This window comes from Callorhinus ursinus, unplaced genomic scaffold (genome assembly GCF_003265705.2).
Source record: "Callorhinus ursinus isolate GAN/ISIS: 27379988/994484 unplaced genomic scaffold, GSC_fseal_2.0 scaffold37, whole genome shotgun sequence".
In the NCBI taxonomy this organism is placed as follows: domain Eukaryota; kingdom Metazoa; phylum Chordata; class Mammalia; order Carnivora; family Otariidae; genus Callorhinus; species Callorhinus ursinus.
Genome location: NW_027397099.1, coordinates 5,820,197 through 5,840,630, shown reverse-complemented (window position 1 = coordinate 5,840,630; position 20,434 = coordinate 5,820,197). Strand labels below are relative to the sequence as shown.

The 20,434-nt window shown below is 38.0% G+C and overlaps 1 protein-coding gene across 5 annotated transcripts in view; it reads left to right on the top strand.

The window, feature by feature from the left end:
* Positions 1 to 20,434, top strand: part of NFATC3 (nuclear factor of activated T cells 3) — a 130,379-nt gene that overhangs the window by 47,252 nt on the left and 62,693 nt on the right. For all 5 annotated transcript variants that reach the window (XR_003211606.2, XM_025889018.2, XM_025889016.2 and 2 more), the window contains exon 3: positions 112 to 274. Coding sequence is in view for 4 of the 5 variants with exons in the window: in XM_025889018.2 (XP_025744803.1) it covers positions 112 to 274 (163 nt within the window). In the remaining variant the exon portion in view is untranslated. The remainder of the gene's footprint in view (positions 1 to 111; positions 275 to 20,434) is intronic.

The following is a 20,434-nucleotide window of genomic DNA, read 5'->3' as shown; positions in this document are numbered from 1 at the left end:
CTTCAAGAGATCACAGGAAGAAAGAAATGTTGATGGCTAGCAAAGTGATTTGAATCATTGCTTGTCAATAATAGCATGGTGAAATGCATTTTTTGTGTGTTTTGTTTATAGCACATCTTCATTACCTCCACTGGACTGGCCTTTACCAACTCATTTTGGACAGTGTGAACTGAAAATAGAAGTGCAACCTAAAACTCATCATCGAGCCCATTATGAAACTGAAGGTAGTCGAGGAGCAGTAAAAGCATCTACTGGGGGACATCCTGTTGTAAAGGTATGAGTTGGGGCTTCTTTTGGAGATACCATATATCTGTTGATGATAAAGTCTGCACATTTAGGTACTACTGAGCCCAAAGGGAGAAAACTCAAAGCTTCAAAGCCTCTGTTGAGGTTTTGTGTTCTTGTTGATAATGGCAGCACTTCTGCATTGAGGTTTTTTGTTTTTTTGTTTTGTTTTATTTTCTATACTGAAAAATAGTCTTTTGATTGTGGACTGACTCTCTAGCTGGGGAACTCTGGGGAATAGTGATCAAACAGTTGTTTTTCTCATTAAAACAAAACACAAGGGGCGCCTGAGTGGCTCAGTCGTTAAGCCTTCAGCTGAGGTTATGATCCCAGGGTCCTGGGATCGAGCCCTACATCAGGGTCCTGGGATTGAGCCCCACATTGGGCTCCCTGCTCAGCGGGAGGCCTGCTTCTCCCTCTCCCACTACCCATGCTTGTGTTCCCTCTCTTGCTGTGTCTCTCTCTGTCAAATAAATAAATCTTTAAAAAAACAAAAAACAAAACCACAACTGTATTATGCTTTTAAATATAATACATGCTCATTTAAAATCCAAATAATACCAAAAAAGTAGAATAAAGCAGTAAATTACCCCAAATCTAAGCCCCTCAGAAAGGGGCACATGGGTGGCTGAGTCGGTGAAGCGTCTGTCTTCGGCTCAGGTCATGATCCCGGGGTCCTGGGATCGAGTCCCACATTGGGCTCCCTGCTCAGCAGGGAGGCTGCTTCCCCCCTCCCTCTGCCTGCCACTCCCCCTGCTTGTGCTCTCTCTCTCTCTCTGTAAAATAAATAAAATCTTAAAAAAAAAATAAACCCCTCAGAAATAAGTAGTTGTTAGTATTTGCTTAACATTTCAGATAATTCTCTGTATATTTAGTGAATGACTGAATGGATGGCTAGAAAATAGAATGAATTTTTTAAGGTTAAGATTATACTGAACATCTTTGTGATTAAAATTTTTATTTTTATCTGAATTTATTAGAAGAAAATAAAACTAACCTGAAATCATAAAAATTATATAATAGTTGAGTGTGTGAAATATATTTAATATGTAAGTTTTGAATCAATAGTTGAATATTAACTTTAATTTTATTTGAATGAAACATTTTAAAAATGAAATAGAAGTAAAACTAAGAACTACTGAATCTTAGATAGTGTTCTTCATGCTCAGAGGTCCTAAAAAGATCTAAGGTCAAAGATACTAAATAGGGGCGCCTGGGTGGCTCAGTCGTTAAGCGTTTGCCTTTGGCTCAGGTCCTGATCCCAGAGTCCTGGGATCGAGCCCCACATCGGGCTCCCTGCTCCGCGGGAGGCCTGCTTCTCCCTCCCCCACTCTCCCTGCTTGTGTTCCCTTTCTCACTGTGTCTCTCTCTGTCAAATAAATAAAATCTTAAAAAATGTATATATATATATATATATATACTAAATAAATTATTGAGAAACTGAATCATCATTTAATGGTTTGAATTGACTCCCTGCTTGAAAGATGAGGTGATTGTCTGTCTTAAACTTCTCCTGCTCTACCCTCTACCTCCTGAATTTTGTTGCTTATATTATTTTTCCCTGCTGATGTACAGCCATCTTCCCACTCCTATGCCCTGCCATCCCCCATTGTTTGGCTTTAGTCCTATATCTAGTTGGATCCAATAATTGCTACTGATTTTTACTTATTTCACTGTTAAGTGTTTTTGTTTGTTTAAGGAGGGCTTTAGATTCTATATTTCTTGGGTTCTTTCATGTTGGAGAATGTTTGCTGCCTTAAATACTCAAACATCAGAATGGCTGTATATAATAATATTGAGTCACCCATTTTCTTTGTTAGAACTTGTCTTAATAGCATTGTGTATTGTGGAGAAATTAATTATATCTGAAATGTATTTGAACAAATACAGTTTATGAACTATCACTTCCTATATCTAAACAGTATTTCATAGTTCTTGACAAACAAAGCTTTACATTTTGGGGGGGATTTAAAATGACTTATATTAGGAAATGTCAGTTATAGAAAGAAATCAGGGGGAGCCTGGGTGTCTCAGTTGGTTGAGTATCTGACTCTTGGTTTCAGCTTGGCTTGTGATCTTGGGGTCATGATATCGAGCCCTGTGTTGGGCTCCATGCTTGTCAGGGAGTCTGCTTGGGATTCTCTCCCTCTCCCCCTCCTCCCATGTGCGCGTGCATCCATGCTCTCTTTCTCTCAAATACATAAATAAATGTTTAAAAAAAAGAAAGAAATCAGATTTGTGGTTAACAGTGACAAAACTGGTTGAAGGTGGTCAGAAAGTACAGACTTCCAGTTATAAGTAAGTACTGAGAATGTAGTGTACAACATAATGACTACAGTTAACATTGCTATATGGTATATTGGAAAGTTGCTAAGAGTAGATCCTAAAGCTCTTATCACAAGGAAAACAACCTTTTTGTTCTCTCTCTCTCTCAGTTTCTGTTTACTATATCAGGTGATGGATGTTAGCTAAATTTATCTGGTAATCAATTCACAGTTTATGTAAGTCAAGTCATTATGTTGTGTATCTTAAATTTATTCAGTCCTTTATCTCATTTGTCATAGGAATTCTGCCATTTGTTGTTAGAGTCCTATTTTGCTCTTAAAGGAGAGCTTATTTCACTTAGATTAAGGAAGACGATTCGTTGCTTCATTTCCTGTATCTTTGACTTTTTTTACCAAGAAAGAAATTATTTACAAGTGCTTAAATGAACAAAATATTTTTGAGAGTCCAAGTGATTTGTTTCCACAGTATTCCTTTAATTAAGAACTGGTTCTCTCTCTCTGGGGCGCCTGTGTGGCTCAGTGGGCTAAGCATCCAACTTCTGATTTCGGCTCAAGTCATGATTTCAGGGTGGTGGGATTGAGCCCTGCGTCTGGCTCAAATCTCTCTTAATTTACAGCAAAGTAAATCATAATTGTAAGTAGCCAGCTCTGAAAAAAGTCAAGGAAAAACTTTCCCTCAAGAATAAAAGATACTGGGCACCTGGGTGGCTCAGTTGGTTAAGCAACTGCCTTCGGCTCAGGGCATGATCCTGGAGTCCCAGGATTGAGTCCCACATCGGGCTCCCTGCTCAGCAGGGAGTCGGCTTCTCCCTCTGACCCTCTTCCCTCTCATGCTCTCTGTCTCTCATTCTCTCTCTCTCAAATAAATAAATAAAATCTTAAAAAAAAAAAAAAAAGAATAAAAGATGCTACATTCTGCTCCAGGGCCTTTGGCAGAAGCAGAAAAGGTCAAGAGTGCTTACCATCTTCCAGAACTCTGTGCTGTGCTAGGGGAACAAGCACAGCTCATGAAAATCTGATACATATTGGAGTAATGGGAGTGGGCCATAATACATACATGATATTGTTCACTCTCTTGAGCCAGACTCAATAAGGCCTACCTTTAACTAATTCTGTACCTGTTTCCCCCAGTCTCCTCAGGCTATAGACCAAAGTTCTCAGACAAAATGGGGGATAAAAGGCTGTAAATTAGTTAGCATTTTCTGTTTATTTTCTCACTTTATAACTTTGATTCCATTAATTTACTTATTAATTTTATTTATTCTTATTACTCTTCCTGGTGGATAAAGGTATGGATTAGTTAGCAGTTCTGCCACACAAATCAGAATCTTAATCTTCTGTTTTGCGTTTCTCATACTGCCCCTGCTACTGCCACATACATATATATACATTTTGTTTATTTTGTTAGGTATTGGGGGAAGAAGATTGTGATACTACTTCATTCCATTGTCTTTATCCAAAAGTTCTCTCTTTTTTCTTTTTTAGATTTTATTTATTTATTTGACAGAGAGAGACACAGCGAGAGAGGGAACACAAGTAGAGGGAGTGGAAGAGGGAGAAGCAGGCTTCCCACTGAGCAGGGAGCCTGATGCGGGGCTCGATCCCAGGACCCTGGGATCATGACCTGAGCTGAAGGCAGACGCTTAACCGACTGAGCCACCCAGGTGCCCTAAAAGTTCTCTCTTTTTCTAATAATCAGAGAAAAACAAGCATTGCATGATGAGAGCCCGTCATTTCAAATTGGAAATAAAACTGATGCCTGATTCTATATACTGTAATCACACTTGCAGGGTTGTGTGCTTTGTATGGACACTCTTATTTTGTGTATGCCTACTTCTGAGCCCTCATTTTTCCCACTAACAGAGGTGGCCCTTTACCAGCAACTAAGAAGACTTTGGAGCTTTCTCTGCTGTTCTGAGAATTTTGTAAGAGGAAAGGAAAGCATCATTTGCCATTCCATGTTGGTCTGACCCATCACACATAAGAGTGTCATGCTTGGTTCCCAAGACCAGTGATTTTGGGGTGCCTGGGTGGCTCAGTCGTTAAGCGTCTGCCTTCGGCTCAGGTCATGATCCCACGGTCATGGGATCGAGCCCCGCATCGGGCTCCCTGCTCAGTGGGAAGCCTGCTTCTCCCTCTCCCACTCCCCCTGCTTGTGTTCCCTCTCTCACTGTGTCTCTCAAATAAATAAAATCTTTAAAAAAAACAAACAAAAAAACCAGTGATTTTGCTCTCTGTGTATTGGCCTTTTTTTTTTTTTTTTGGACCTTTTATTGCTGTGTAAGAATACATCACTGAAGTACAAGTCTTAACATGTACATCTCAGTGAATTTTTAACACATGCACACACCCATAAAATACCACAAAGGTTAAGACACAGAATATGTTATTTTTAAAAAGATTTATTTATCTATTTATTTGAGGGGGGAGGCGGAAAGGGAGACATAAAGAGAGTCTTAAGCAGACTTGTGCTGAGTGTGGAGCCCAACTCGGGGCTCAGTCCCATGACTCTGAGATTATGACCTGAGCTGAAACCAAGAGTAGGACACCCAACTGACTGCCCACCCAGGTGTGGTGAATTTGTAGAATATTTTAATCACCCCGAAGACTCCCTTGTGTCCTTCCTAATTTGTATCCCCCAACCTAAGGTAATCTTGCTTCTGACCTCTTATCATCATAGATTCGTCTTTATTCTTGAATTTCATATAAATGGACTCATACAGTATGTCCTATTTTCTGTCTGGCTTCTTTTATTCCACCCTATGACTGTGAGAATCATCCATGGGGGGTCTTTTTCTTTGCTGTGTAGTATTCCATTGCATAAATTTGCTATAATTTCTCCATTTGTCATCCTATTCATAGACACTTGGTTGTGTTCAGCTTTGGACTATTATGAATAAAGCTGCTATGTTCTTTTTTCTCTTTTTTTGCATATCTTTTTAATTTTAATTCCAGTACACTTAACATTCAGTGTTGTATTAGGTTTCAGGTATACTACACGTATCTTTTTTTTTTTTTTAAGATTTTATTTATTTGAGAGAGGAAGTGAGCGAGAGGGAGTGAGCGAGAGAGAGAGAGAGAGAGATAAAGTATGAGCAGGGGGAGGGACAGGGAGAAACAGACTTCCCCTGTTGAGCAGGGAGCCCAATGCGGGGCCCAGTCCCAGGACCTGGAGATCATGACCTGAGTCAAAGGCAGACGCTTTAACCCACTGAGCTACCTGGGTGCCCCACTATACCTATCTTCTGATAGACAAAGCCTTCACTTTTTTTGGTATATGTCCAAGAGTGGAATTGCTGGTGTTTCAAAGTACTGTACCAATTTCTACTCCTAACTAGCCATATATGAAGCTTTCAGTTACTGCACATCCTCACCAATACTAATACTTTATTGCTGGTAATTTTTAACCATTCCAGGAGTGTTGTAAAGGAATCATAGTGGTTTTAATTGCAGTTTCCTGATGACCAGCGATGTTCAACATCTTTTCATATGTTTGTCAGTTATTTGGCTGTCCTCTTTTGTGAGGTACCTGTTCACGTCTCTTGACCAGTTTTTAAATTATCTCTTTTCCTTATTGATTTATAGGAGTTAATATTTTAAATAGAAGTTTTTTGTCAGATATATATTGCAAATAAAATTTTTTCTCGTCTTTTGCTTGCTTTTTCACTTTCTTGTGTGTTTTGATGAATGAAAGTTTTTAATTTTAATAAAGTCCAAATTGTTAATCTTCTTTTTCATGGATAGTGCATTTATTTATTTTTTGAAGATTGACCTCTTGATAATGTTGATGCCTCCAGTCCATGAATATGGTCTATCTCTCCATTTATTTAGGTATTATTTAATTCCTCTTTGCAGTGTTTTGTAGTTTTCGAAGTAGAAATCTTTTACATCTTTTGTTATTTGCAGTGTTCAGTGTTTTTTATGCTATTGTATTTTTATTTCATTTAATTTTTTGTTTCTAGAATACAAAAATGCAAATTTTTTTATGTTGACTTTATATTTCTTGACCTGATAGTTTATTTTAGCTTCTTTTGGGTTTTCTAAACAGTCATCTCTGAATAATGAGTTTTACTTCTTTCTTCCTAATTTTTATACCTTTTTTCCCCCAAAATTTTTATTGTGGTAAAATATACATAACGTAAAATTTACCATCTTAATTATTTTTACATGTACAGTTTAATGGTATTAATTGCATTCATACTGTTGTACAACTTTGACCACTATACACTCCATAGTTCTTTTTATCTTTTAAACTGAAATTCTATACCCCACTTCTTCTCCCTCCAGCCCCTGGAAGCCACCATTCTACTTTTTGTCTCTATGATGTTGACAACTCTAAGTACCTCATATAAGTAGAATCATACAGTATTTGTCTTTTTGTGAGAGGCTTATTTCACTTAGCATAATGTCCTCAAGGTTGATCCATGCTGTAACATATATCAGAATTTCCTTCATTTTAGGGCTGCATAATATCTCATTGTATATACAATGTCCCTTGTCCATTCATCCATCAATGGACATATGGGTTGCTTCCACATTTTACTTATTGTGAATAACATTGCTGTGAACATGGATGTGCAAATATCTTTTTGAGACCCTGCTTTGAATTCTTTTGGGTATATACCTAGAAGTGGAATTGCTGGATCATGTGGTAATTCTACTTTTAATTTTTTTTAAGATTTTATTTATTTATTTGTCAAAAAGAGAGCATGCGCACAAGCAGGGGTACTGGCAGGCAGAGGGAGAAGCAGGCTTACCGCTGAGCAAGGAGCCTGATGCGGGACTCGATCCCAGTACTTGATCCCACGACCCTGGGATCATGACCTGAGCCAAAAGGCAGACAGACACTCAACCGACTGAACCACCCGGCATCCCTCTACTTTTAATTTTTAACCACCATTCGCACCAGTAGTGCACAAGGGTCCTAGTTTCTCTGTGTCCTTGCCAATGATTGTTATTTTCTGGGTTTTTTGATAGCAACCATCCTAATTAAGTGTGAGGTCGTATCTCATAGTTGTGATTTGCGTTTTCCTAGTGGTCAGTGAGGTTGAGCATTGTTTATGTGTTTATTGACCACTTATATAACTTCTTTGGAGAAATGTCTTTTCAAATCCTTTGCCCATTTTTTGAAATAGGTGGTGTGTTTTTCTGTTGTTGAGTTTTAGGAGTTTGTTCTTTTACTCGCCCCCTCTTTCTCTCCATCTCCCTCTCTCCCTCTGCTCCCCCTCTCCCTGTAGAGGTGTGTGTATGTCACCACATGTTTGTATATATTTATATAATTTTGTATTTATATAATTTATATATTTATATTATTAAATGTATGATTTGCAGATGTTTTCTCCCATTTTGTTGGTTCCTTTTTTACTCTATGGATGTCTTTTAATGCCCCAAATTTTAATTTTACTGAAGTCCAATTTGTTTGTTATTCTGTTGCCTTTGTCTTTTTTTTTTTTTTAAGATTTATTTATTTGACAGAGAGAGCACAGGCAAGGGGAGCAGCAGGCAGAGGGAGAGGGAGAAGTAGGCTACCTGCTGAGCAGGGGACTGAAGTGAGGCTCATCCCAGGACCCTGGGATCATGACTTGAGCCGAAGGCAGACGCTTAACCACCTGAGCCACTCAAGCGCGCCGTTGCCTTTGTCTTTTGTATCATATCCAAGAAAGCATTGTCAAATTCAGTGTCATGAAGCTTTTGACCTATGTTTTCTTCTAAGAATTTTGTAGTTTGAGTCATACATTTAGGTCTTTTATTCATTCAAGTTAATTTTTGATAAGTGTCAAGATAGGTGTCCAGCTTTATTATTCTACATGTAGATATCCAGTTGTCCCAGCACCATTTGTTGAAAAGACATGTCTTCTCCCCACTGGATGGTCTTGACACTGTTGTCAAAAATCATTTGACCACATGTGCAAGGATTTATTTCTGGGCTCTCAGTTTTATTCTGTGAGTCTAATGTGTATCTTTATACCTGACCACAGTGTTTTTATTACTGTAGTTTTATAGTTAGTTTTGAAATTCTGAATTATGAGACCTCCAGTTCTGTTCTTTGTTTTTGAAGGTTGTTTTGGCTGTTTATAAAGGTCCCCTGAGATTCCATATGAGTTTCATTTTCTGCAAAAATCTCATTGGGATTTTCATAGGGATTACATTGAATCTCCAGATTGTTTTAGGTAATACGGGCATCTTAACTGTATAAATCTTCAATCCATAAACAAGGGATACATTTCAATTTATTTATGTCTTTAAATTTTTTCAGCAATGTTTTACAGTTTTCATTATATAAGACTTTCACCTCCTTGACTAATTTAATTCTGAAGTATTTTATTTTTTAATTTTTTTTTTAAGATTTTATGTATTCATTTGAGACACAGAGATAGAGAGAGAAAGCATGAGTAGGGAGAGAGGCAGAGGGAGAGGGAGAAGCAGGCTCCTTGCTGAGCCAGGAGCCCGATGTGGGCCTCAATCCCAGGACCCTGGGATCATGACCTGAGCCAAAGGCAGACGCTTAACCATCTGAGCAACCCAGGCGCCCCTGAAGTATTTTATTCTTTTTGATACTCTTGTAAATGGAATTTTTTTCATTAATTTCCTTTCCACAGTATTCAGATTGTTTGTGTATAGAAATATAAAAAGATTTTTGTATACCGACTTTGTATCCTGATATTTTGTTGAATTCATCTGTTAGGTCCGACTGGTGTGTGTGTGGGTGTGTGTGTGTGTGTGTGTGTGTGTGTGTGTGTGTGTGTGTAATTATTAGGGTTTTCTTCAGATAAGGTCATATCATGTGAGAACAGGGATAATTTTACTCCTTCCTTTCTAATTTGGATGCCTTTTATTTCTTTTTCCTGCCTAATTGCTCTGGCTAGAACTTCCACTACTGTGTTGAATAGAAGTGGTGAAAGCAGGCATCCCTTGAATTGTTCCTGGTCTTAGAGGAAAAGCTTTTACTCTTTCACCTATGAGTATGATGTTCATTGTGGGTTTTCCATATATGGCTTTTCTTATGTTGAGATAATTTCCTTGTAGTTTGTTGAGTGTGTTTATCATGAAAGGGTATTGCATTTTGTTAAAGGTTTTCTGAACCAATTGAGATAATCATGTGGTTTTCCCTCCTTCATTCTGTTAATGTAGTATATTACATTGATGTTTATATGTTGAACCATTCTTGCATTCCGGGAATAAATCCCACTTGCTCATGGTTTATAATCCTTTTGACTGAATTCAGTTTGCCAATGTTTTATTGAGGACTTTTGTATCAGTGTTCATAAGTGATATCAGTCTGTAGTTTTTTTTTTGTTGTGGTATCAGGGTAATGCTGACCTCATGGAATGAGCTGGGAAGTATTCCCTACTCTTCAATTTATTTGAAAATTTTTAGAATGATTGGTATTACTTTAAACATTTGGTAGAATTCACTGGGTCCAGAGCTTTGCTTTTTCAGATGAATTCTGATTCCTGATTCAGTCTTCATGCCAGTTATAGGAATATTCAGATGGTCTGTTTCTTTGTGAATTAGTTTTAGAACGTTTTGAGTTTCTAGAAATAACTAATATCGGTTATCTAATTTATTGGTATACAGTTGTTTATAATACTCATAATCCTTTTTATTTCTGTAGAATTGGTAGTAATGTCCTCAGTTTCATTTCTCATTTTAGTAATTTGAGTTTTCTCTCTTTTTTTGTAGTCTGTCTAGCGAATGAAAGGCTTGTCAATTTTCTTGATCTTTTCAAAGAACCAACTTTTGGTTTAATTGATTTTCTCTAGTGTTCTTCTGTTCTCTATATCATTTATCACTGCTCTAATCTTTATTGTTTTCATCCTCCTGCTAGCTTTAGGTTAGTTTGTCCTTCTTTTTCTAGTTCCTAAAGTTGTAAAGTTGTGAATTCACAACTGGAAAGCAGATTCTTTCCCTTCCACAGGGACTTCTGTTTTTTATTATTGTTTCTTGTTTTTTGAATGCTTTAGGCTGTTTCTTTGCCAACGATCAGCCTGAGGTATAAATTTAAGGTCTTCTCTTATCTTTTCTGAGCCTTTCCCTGAGCATGGGTGGTTACTTTCTAATTTTCTCCAAATATACAGGATTTTTTAAAAAAGATTTTATTTTAGGGTGCCTGGATGGCTCAGTCATTAAGCGTCTGCCTTTGGCTCAGGTCATGATCTCAGGGTCCTGGGATCGAGTCCCGCATTGGGCTCCCTACTCAGTGGGAAGCCTGCTTCTCCCTTTCCCACTCTCCCAGCTTGTGTTCCCTCTCTCACTGTGTCTCTCTCTGTCAAATAAATAAAAATCTTTAAAAAAAATAAAAGATTTTATTTATTTATTTGAGAGACAGAGAACATGAGCAGGGAGTGGGGCAGAGGGAGAAGGAGAGAGAGAATCTCAAGCAGACTCCCTGCTGCGTGGGGAGCCTTAAGCAGGGCTCTATCCCAGGACCTTGAGATCATGACCTGAGCTGAAGTCAGATGCTTAAGTGACTGAGCCACCCAGGCACCCCTGCAATTGTTTTTTTAATATCCTAGTCTTAATGTGTGTATTCCAGAAGGAGAAAAAGTAAAATGTGGTGAATTTGTAAATGGAGAGTGCAAAATAGAAAGAAGTTGAATGTTCTTTTATTATTAAATTGGTTTGATAGATGAATGATTGATACTGGTACATATATGTTGTATGTTATACATATATGTGCGTGTGTGTGTGTGTGTGTGTGTGTGTGTGTGTGTGTATAGTCTCATGCCTTTGTATACTTTATGGTTAGGGACTGTGGAATTATGCAGCACTGTTAATCTTTTTCCAAGTTCCCAGTGGGATTTTCTTAGGTTTTACACATCTATAATGTTTTTGAGTTGTGGGGATAAAAAATTTCTGTAGTGCCTTTGGCATGTACAAGCACAATTGAGAAACATGCAGGTTAGTCTAAAATGAAACTAAATTGTTTACTTGTTGCCAGGAAATTAATCTGTAGTAAATTTAGCATAGTTTATAATGAATACTTAATCAGATTATTTTTCTTTTTAGTACTTAGCCAAATATGGGAAAATTGTCTCTTTAATTAAAGTCAGTAGTTTTTATTGGAGTTTTACAGTGAAGATGTACATTTTCATCATTCACTAGGATTGAAAGAGACTTACAGATTTTAATACTATGAATTTTGTTTTAAATGTTTTAACATATAGAATCTCCGTATCTTTTAGAATAATTTTTTAATTTTTAGAACACATATTTTAAAAGAATTTGATTTTCATGTGGACATTTATTCCCAAACTGCTAGAAGAGAATATGCTATTTAAATTGCCGAATTCAGTGACATTTTACATATTTGTGCTGCTGCTAATCGCAAAAATACACTTTTTTGTAGTGCTTTGTAGTATATAAAATGTTTTCTCAGAGTGAAAAGGGCAAGGCAGTTACGTTGTGCAGGTGACTTAAGATTACACATGATGTAGGGGCGCCTGGGTGGCTTGGTTGGTTAAGCATCTGCCTTTGGCTCGGGTCATGATCTCAGGGACCTGGGATCGAGCCCCACATCAGGCTCCCTGCTCAGCGGGGAGTCTCCTTCTCCCTTCCCTTTGCCCCTCTGCCTGCTTGTTCTCTCTCTCTCTCTCTCAAATAAATAAATAAAATCTTAAAAAGAAAAGATTACACATGATGTAATTGGTAGAGACCTTAAACCCAGGCCTTTTGACTCTGCTGTTATGTTTTCTATTGTACTGTATTGCCTCTTATACTACAGTTAAGTTATAATTTCGTAGGGCTTTTCGTTTCCATAACTACTTTCACATTGTCTCATTTAATTCTCCAAACAAGCCTTTTTAGAAACCCTGGTCTTTAACTTAAAGTCACATGCTGTTTCTACTACCTTTATAATCCCTGATAAAAATCTTAGACCTTTATTTACCATTATTGTAGTTTAAGCTCTCTTGGATTAATCATGTTAGGCTCCCTACTATGACTAATACTTCCCAGTTCTCAGTGGTTTAGGACCCAAATAAAGGAAGTGTATTTTTTATTTTCTTAGAGATTGTCACTCATGAATTCAAGGTCTCTCCATCTTGTGATGCTCTCCTCTTCAATACACAGCCTCCATGGTTCCTAGGAAAAGCAAATGGAGTATAGGGAAGGTACATAAGATACATGAACCTAGAAATTACTACCAGTTATTACTTCTCACAGTCCAATGGCCAGAAGTAGTCACATGACCCTACTTATATAGACGGGGACTGTGAAAAATAGTCCCTGGGTTGGGAGTCTTTCCTCAGCAACAACTCTATACTATACTATACAACATGACTCTACATAAATCTTTGGTGTCAGCATGTCTTCTCTGCCATATCCTCTCTCCAGTATTGGTCTTTTAATTTATATTCAGGAGTTTAATAGTAGCTAAGTGACTAATAGGGTTCTGCAGCCACACTGCTTGGGTTTGAATCCTATACTGTATTTTGGCCAAGTAACTTTTCTAGATTTATTTTATTAAATCATTCCATCCTTAATTTATTCATTCATCTATCCGCTCACTCAATAAATATTTTTTGATTGCTCACTACATTATAGACAATATTGTAGATGCTGGGGATCTAGAGATGAACAACACAAAGTCCTGCCCTCATGGGCCTTTCTTACATTATACTGAGAAGAAACAATGAAAAAGTAAAATATTATTACAGTGTTGTAATAGTGAGAATTAGAATGTGATGTGATAAGAGGCTAATTATGGGGAAGTTTACCTTTGGTTTCTTTTTTATAAAGTGAGGATAGTATCATCCTACCTAAGAACTGATATGAGGATTAAATGAAACACTGCATGTACAGAACATGGCATAGTACCTTACACAAATGCTCAGTAAATGTTGATCAGTACTCTGTGAACCCTGATGAAAAATAAGTAGCAGAGTAAGAGTAAGAGAGCATACAAGTGGTGGGGTAGTTAGAATCTTAAGCAGACTGCGCTGAGCGCAGACCCCAATGCAGGGCTTGATCTCACAACCCTGAGATAACCACCTGAGCGGAAACCAAGAGTCAGTCTGGTTGCTTAACCGACTGCACCACCCAGGTGCCCCTGAAGTAAATAATCTTATTCGTTAATATGGTCTGCAACCATTTAATACATTCAAGCCAGTTTTTTACTATAGTAGCTGGGGATTTGGTGGGGGGAAATCAGACATGTTTCCTAGTTCCATGAAGTTTACAGTTTGGTGAAGTTTGCAAATGAGATAATAACAGTAAAGTAGGATAAAGGTTTAATGGAGGAAATTCACATCTCTAAAAGAGCAAATAGGTGAAGGGGTTGAAATGGGTACTGCTTATTTAAAAAAAGTTCGTAGCTCATTAATAAACATTAACCAGAGAAAAGGTAGATACTAAGAAAGGAAAAGTATTAAGTAGAGGGAAGAGTTTAGAACTGCACTATCCTGGGGTGCCTGAGTGGCTCAGTCGTTAAGCGTCTGCCTTTGGCTCAGGTCATAGTCGCAGGGTCCTGGGATCGAGCTCCACATCGGGCTCCCTGCTTTGCGGGAAGCCTGCTTCTCCCTCTCCCCCCCCCCGTTTGTTTTCCCTCTCTTGCTGTGTCTCTCTCTGTCAAATAAATAAAGAAAATCTAAAAAAAAAAAAAGAGAGAGAACTGCACTATCCAATCCAGTAGTTGCCACATTTAAATTTAAATTAACCAGAATTAGAAATTGAGTTCTTTAGTTGCATTAACAGCATTTCAAGAGTTGGTAGGTGTGTGGCTAATGACTATTGTCTTTTTTTTTTTTTTTAGGGAGGGAGGGAAAGAGAGAGAGAGGGAGAGAATCTTAAGCAGGCTCCATGCCCAGTGCAGAGCCTAGTGCAGGGCTCAGTCTCACAACCCTGAGATCATGACCTAAGCCAAAATCAAGAGTCAGATGCTTAACTGACTGAGCAACCCAGGAGCCCCTACATTGTCTTTTTTTTTTTTTTTTTTAGATTTTATTTATTTGAGAGAGAGATAGTGAGAGAGAGCACAAGTGGGGTGGAGAGGGAGAAAAAGGCTCCCTGCAGAGCAAGGAGCCTGATGCGGGACTCGATCCCAGGACCCTGGGATCATGACCCAAGCCGAAGGCAGATGCCCAACTGACTGAGCCACCCAGGCGCCCCCTACATTGTCTTTTTAACAAATGATGTTGGGGCATTTGGACATCCATAGGACATCCATTTATTTTCCATTCAGAAAATAAATCTGAACCTAAACCTCACATTTTACACAAGAATTGATTCCACATCGATCATGGATTTTTTTAAAAATGCAGATGTAGAAGATTTTTATCATTGCAGAGAGTTCTGTTGGGCAATGCTGGTTTGATAGCCAGGGAACAGGAACAAGTTGAAGACTGCAAATATAAAGGGGTAGTACAAGAGAGTTCCTTCGTGGTGATGGAAGAGTTCCCTATCTTGACTGTGATGTTGGTTACTTGAATCCACACATAACATGGGGTAAAATTGCATAAGGCAACACATACATTTTATTATACAGTGATAATTTTATTAAGGCACAGATATTTAGTATTTTTTAAAATTTATTTGAGAGCACACGCACAAGTCCGGCAGGGAGGGGTGAAGGAGCAGAGGGAGAGAGAAAAACAGACTCCCCACTGAGCAGGCAGCCTGCTGCAGGCCAATCCCAGGACTTGGAGATCATGACCTGAGCCAAAGACAGACACTTAACCAGTTGAGCCACCCAGACACTCCAAGGCATAGATATTTTGAATCTTATCTCAAAAGTTACTGAAATTTTTTTTTTTAAGATTTTTTATTTATTTATTTGAGAGAGAGAGAGAGAGTGCATGAGAAGGGGGAGGGTCAGAGGGAGAAGCAGACTCCCTGCTGAGCAGGGAGCCTGATGCGGGACTCGATCCTGGGACTCCAGGATCATGACCTGAGCCAAAGGCAGTTGCCCAACCAACTGAGCCACCCAGGCACCCAAAAGTTACTGAAATTTTAAAAACAGGGATTGTTGGGGCACTTGGGTGACTCAGTTGGTTGGCATCCGACTCTTGGTTTTGGCTTGGGTCTTGATCTCACAGTCATGGGATCGAGCCAGGCACCAGGCTCCACACTGCACAGAGTCTGCTTGAGGGTCTCATTCTCCTCCTCTTTCTGCCCCTCCCCCTGCTTGCTTGCTTGCTTTCTCTCTCTCTCTCTCTGAAGTAAATAAATAAATCTTAAAAAATTAAAATAAAATGAAAATGGGATTGTAGAATTTTTTTCATATTTAGACTTTGTATTTCATCATACACCAAGATCCTTTCCCAGGGGATGATTTTTTTTATATAATGTTGTCATATGCACATTTTCAATTTGAAACAGTTTGCTTATATTATGGAAATTTAATTTTGTATTTTTAGTATTTCTCTGATGTATTCTCATGTTTCTGATATATTCAGATTCTCCCCCCCCCAAGTAATTTAGCAGAACTGATAATAGAATTGTTCTTATTGAAGCTGCTCTGGTTTGTCCTGTAGTGACCTTCAGGCTTTAACACTCCAGCTTTAGTTAAATTAAGCAGGCACAGACCTTTGCTATGGAAACGATACAGAAACATAACAAACAACTTGGCTTACTTTCTTCTCCAAAGCAGAGGTGGCCTGAAGAGAGGTATACTGATCCTAGATGAAAGTTTTTAGAGAGTTATGTTAGCAGCAGTAATTTGTTTTAGGCCTATAACGTAATGCTCATCTGAAAATAAAATGGGAAGACAGTCTAATTTATTTGATGTCCCTTTAAAATCCCTAAGATGCATGGGAGAAACCCTATTTTTCATATGCTATATAGTCCATATGCTTGGAGCACATGCTGGCTGAAGTATGTGTTACAAAATATATTCCCTTTGAAATCTTATATGCATGATTACTTTCCCCCATCACTGGTTTATTTTACTATCGAAGTATAAAGGACAGGTGGCTTATGTCTTTGCCAAGCTGGTATTAATGTGAGTCATCTAATATGACTAGGATACTTTGATATATAGTACTTACTGGTACGTTATGTGATATTTGGGTAGCTTAATAGATAGCAATAAAATTTTTATTTGTATTTTCTATTTTAGACTTAACTACTTCGTTTAGAACAGCCTACTTTAGTGACTTACTCTTATTTAAATAATTCTGCTGGCTAATCTCATGAGTTATTTTGCTCCACCAAATTGTACTCTCTTATTCCAAAATTCATTCATTCATCAATGATTGAACGTCTGTAATGTGCTAGGTACTATGCTGTGCTCTGGAGATAACAGAATGGACCCTGTCCTCTTCACAGTACTTAGAGGCGAGTGGTAAAGTTGTTGGTATTTCTTCCTCTATTAGACGAATAGTTGGTTCCATAGAGTAATTTGTTCAATTTGGATTAAACATGAAAGAGCAACAGGTATAGCAGAAAGGAATAGCTAATCACTTATTGGCCATGGGTTTCCAATTTCTTCTTTAGTTATTGATTTAGTTTTTTTTATTGTGATCATGTTGGCATTTTATTTTTTTATGGAATATTTTCCATTTAATTAAATCTATATAAAATTTATTAACTTATTCTATGAAAGTATATAAAAAGAAATCACAACTGAAAGTATTGAGGGGTCCCTGGCTGGCTCAATCAATGTAGTCTTTTTTTTTTTTTGAGAGAGAGGGAGATAGAGCATGCTTGCATGCTTGTTGCGCAAGGCGGTAGGGAGGAGCAGATCTAGAGGGAGAGAGAGAATCACAAGCAGAAGCCCCACTGAGCCCGGAGCCAGACACAGGGCTCAATCCCACGACCCTGAGATCATGACCTGAGCCAAAACCAAGGGTTCAACACTTAACCAACTGAGCCACACAGGTGCCCCAGAGTGTGCAGCTCTTGATCTTGGGGTTGTAGGTTTGAGCCCCAGGTTGGGTGTAGAGATTACTTAAAAATAAGATCTTAAAAAAAGAATATTGATAGATTTCTTGACTATATAAATATTTATAGAAAACTGCAACTTCCAGTTAAATATAGTAAATTGAACACATATGTTTTACTGTCATTAGAACTTAGCTGCAACTTAAGCCTGTTGGATAGAGAGAGAATCAATAAGGAACACAAATCATTTCACACCAAAGAACCCTGGAAAGACTCAGGAATTTGAGGCAGTGAGTGTCTCTGAAAGTGGGATGTGAGGTGGAGCTGAAAGCAAAAGGATTGATTGAAAGTCTACAAAAGAAGTAGTTAGACTTCCCAGATTTTTCTCTTTATGTGGCATAGCCAAGTGATAACCACTGTCTTACCCTGTGAGAATATTGCAGATTTACTCTTTAGAGGGAATGAAATAGAGATTTTCGGTTCTAGAATTACTGAAGGCAGAGCTTGAGGATCTATACAGAAAATGGAGTTGGGATGTAGGGGAGGCATAATGAAAGTCTGCATACTGAATAGGGAGACTGCTGACCCCTTAACTCCCAAAATGCTTATAACAAGTTTATGTTCCCTAGACAGGAAATCGGAAGATTTGCTTTTAGATAGGTCAAGAGAAAAATGCCCATGTGCCTCTTGACTTGCAAATATTCTAGAGTAATGATCATACCTGACCCCACTTTTTTTTAAACAAATATTTTGTAACACTACTTTATTAACATGAAATGGAAATGCAAAGATTATATAATCAACTTGCACATACAAATTTAAGAATATCAAAATAATGCTGTAATTATTATGAGGAAATAAATTTAGAAAACTAAATTATAACAAAATAGTTCTGTTTCAAAATGAAAAAGCTTGGTATTGACTGAGGAAGACAATGAAGTAGTTAGATATTTTTACCTGCAGTATCACTGCAAGTGTTGCAGGTACAAAAGCAGGTATGTTGATCAGCAACCTAAATTCCATTAGTGAGTGGCATTACTGGCAATGACATGATTTTCTGAAATGATGAACTCTTGCTAAAGTTTTCTTCAGTTTATATGGTAGTCACATTCATTAAACATTCATATGTTAAGGGGCGCCTGGGTGGCTCAGTCGGTTAAGCGTCTGCCATCGGCTCAGGTCATGATCCCAGGGTCCTGGGTTCAAGCCCCACATCGGGCTCTCTGCTCAGTGGAGAGCCTGCTTCTCACTCCTCTGCTTGTGCTCTCTCTCTCTCTCTCTCTCTGTCAAATAAATAATAAATAAATAAATAAAATCTTTTAAAAAACATTCATGTGTTAAAGCTCTTAATTTGGGGGCACCTGGGTGGCTCAGTTGGTTAAGCATCTGCCTTTGGCTCAGCTCGTGATCCCAGAGTTCCAGGATCGAGCCCCACATCAGGCTCCTTGCTCGGCAGAGAACCTGCTTCTCCCTCTCACTCTCCTCCTCCCCCTGCTTGTGCTCTCTCTCTCTCTCTGACAAAGAAATAAATAAAATCTTTAGAAAAAAAAACCCTGCAATTTTTTGGTATTTATATATACTGAGGAGTTGGGTTCTAAGTTCATAAACTTTTCTATATACATAAATATGTGTAGGACCTTCTGAAGTTCTGTGCAACATAGACTAGTTCTGTGCTTGAAAGAACTGATTATCCCATGCATTGATAGGAATTTCAATCTCTGGCCCCTTGTCATAAAATGCCTATAGTGTACCTCACTCATCTTGTTGCCATGCTCATTCATTTATATATTGACTATGGCTGTTTTTGTATGATGATGGCAGAGCATTTAAGATAGAGAACATAGATGGTACTCTCATCACTTCACACTTTGCTCAGGATGTTGCACATCACAATGTTGCAGTTAAAACTCAGTAGTGTTTCAAGTCCTCAGAGTATTACTGTACTAGAACTTTTACAGTGTATACTTCTGTCAGAACAAAAGAAAAATGGATTTCAAATGTCATACTTTTAAGGCACAGTAGACTGTATTATTTTACTGTCAGAATAGCAAAGCATTGTGTTTATTGTTCAGTGACGTTATGGTTGGGCTAAAAGAATGTACATCTTATATAGCATCACATTTCCATCTATCTCTGTCACTCTTACTTTGAATACAACATGACTAACAGTGAAAACACTACCTCCTCTCTCTCCAAAGCTGTTCTGAATCACTGACTTCTTCATTTTATTTGCTAGTGATACCACCATTCTATTGGATTCTGAATCTCAGAACCTTTTTTTTAAGATTTTATTTATTAGAGAGAAAGAACACGTGCACATGAGCAGGGGGAGGGGCAGAGGGAGAGGGCAAGGGAGAAGCAGACTTCCCGCTGAGCAGGGAGCCTGACATGGGGCTCCATCCCAGGACCCTGAGATCATGACCTGAGGCGAAGGCAGATGCTTCACTAACTGAGCCACCCAGGCGCCCCTGAATCTCAGAACTTCTAATTTCTTTTTTCCTTTCTCTTTATTATTCTATATATAGTCACTTAAAAGAAATCTCTTTAGGGAAGGACTTACTGCATTCATCCCTCTCTGTTTCTGTCTTCTATTTATGTTCTTACTTCCATTCTAATTTAAATTTTTAATACATGTGATGTTAGTACTTAGTAACTCAGCCTCTTAGCTGATTTCCATGATTCTGTCTTTTCCCTCCTTCACAGAGCCTTCATTGATTTTTATCATATGCATCCCAACATCCTTTTTATTATAAATAAATTTCTGCCTTTTAAAGTCTTCACTAATTTCTTAAAGTTTAATACATGCCACTTTGTTCTTTATTTTATTGTCACCTATATGGTATTGGCTGAAGCAGTGATATTCAATATGGATATTTCCATAATGGATCCTCAGTTAAAAGAGGAAGGGGTAGAGGTAAAAGACAAAGTTTCTGCCTTTTTGGAACTCTGTGGTACTGAGGAAAACAGATAATAAATGTATAACACACTTTTTAAAAAAGATTTATTTATTTGCAATAGAGAGAGCGAGTGCTTGTGCGCACTAG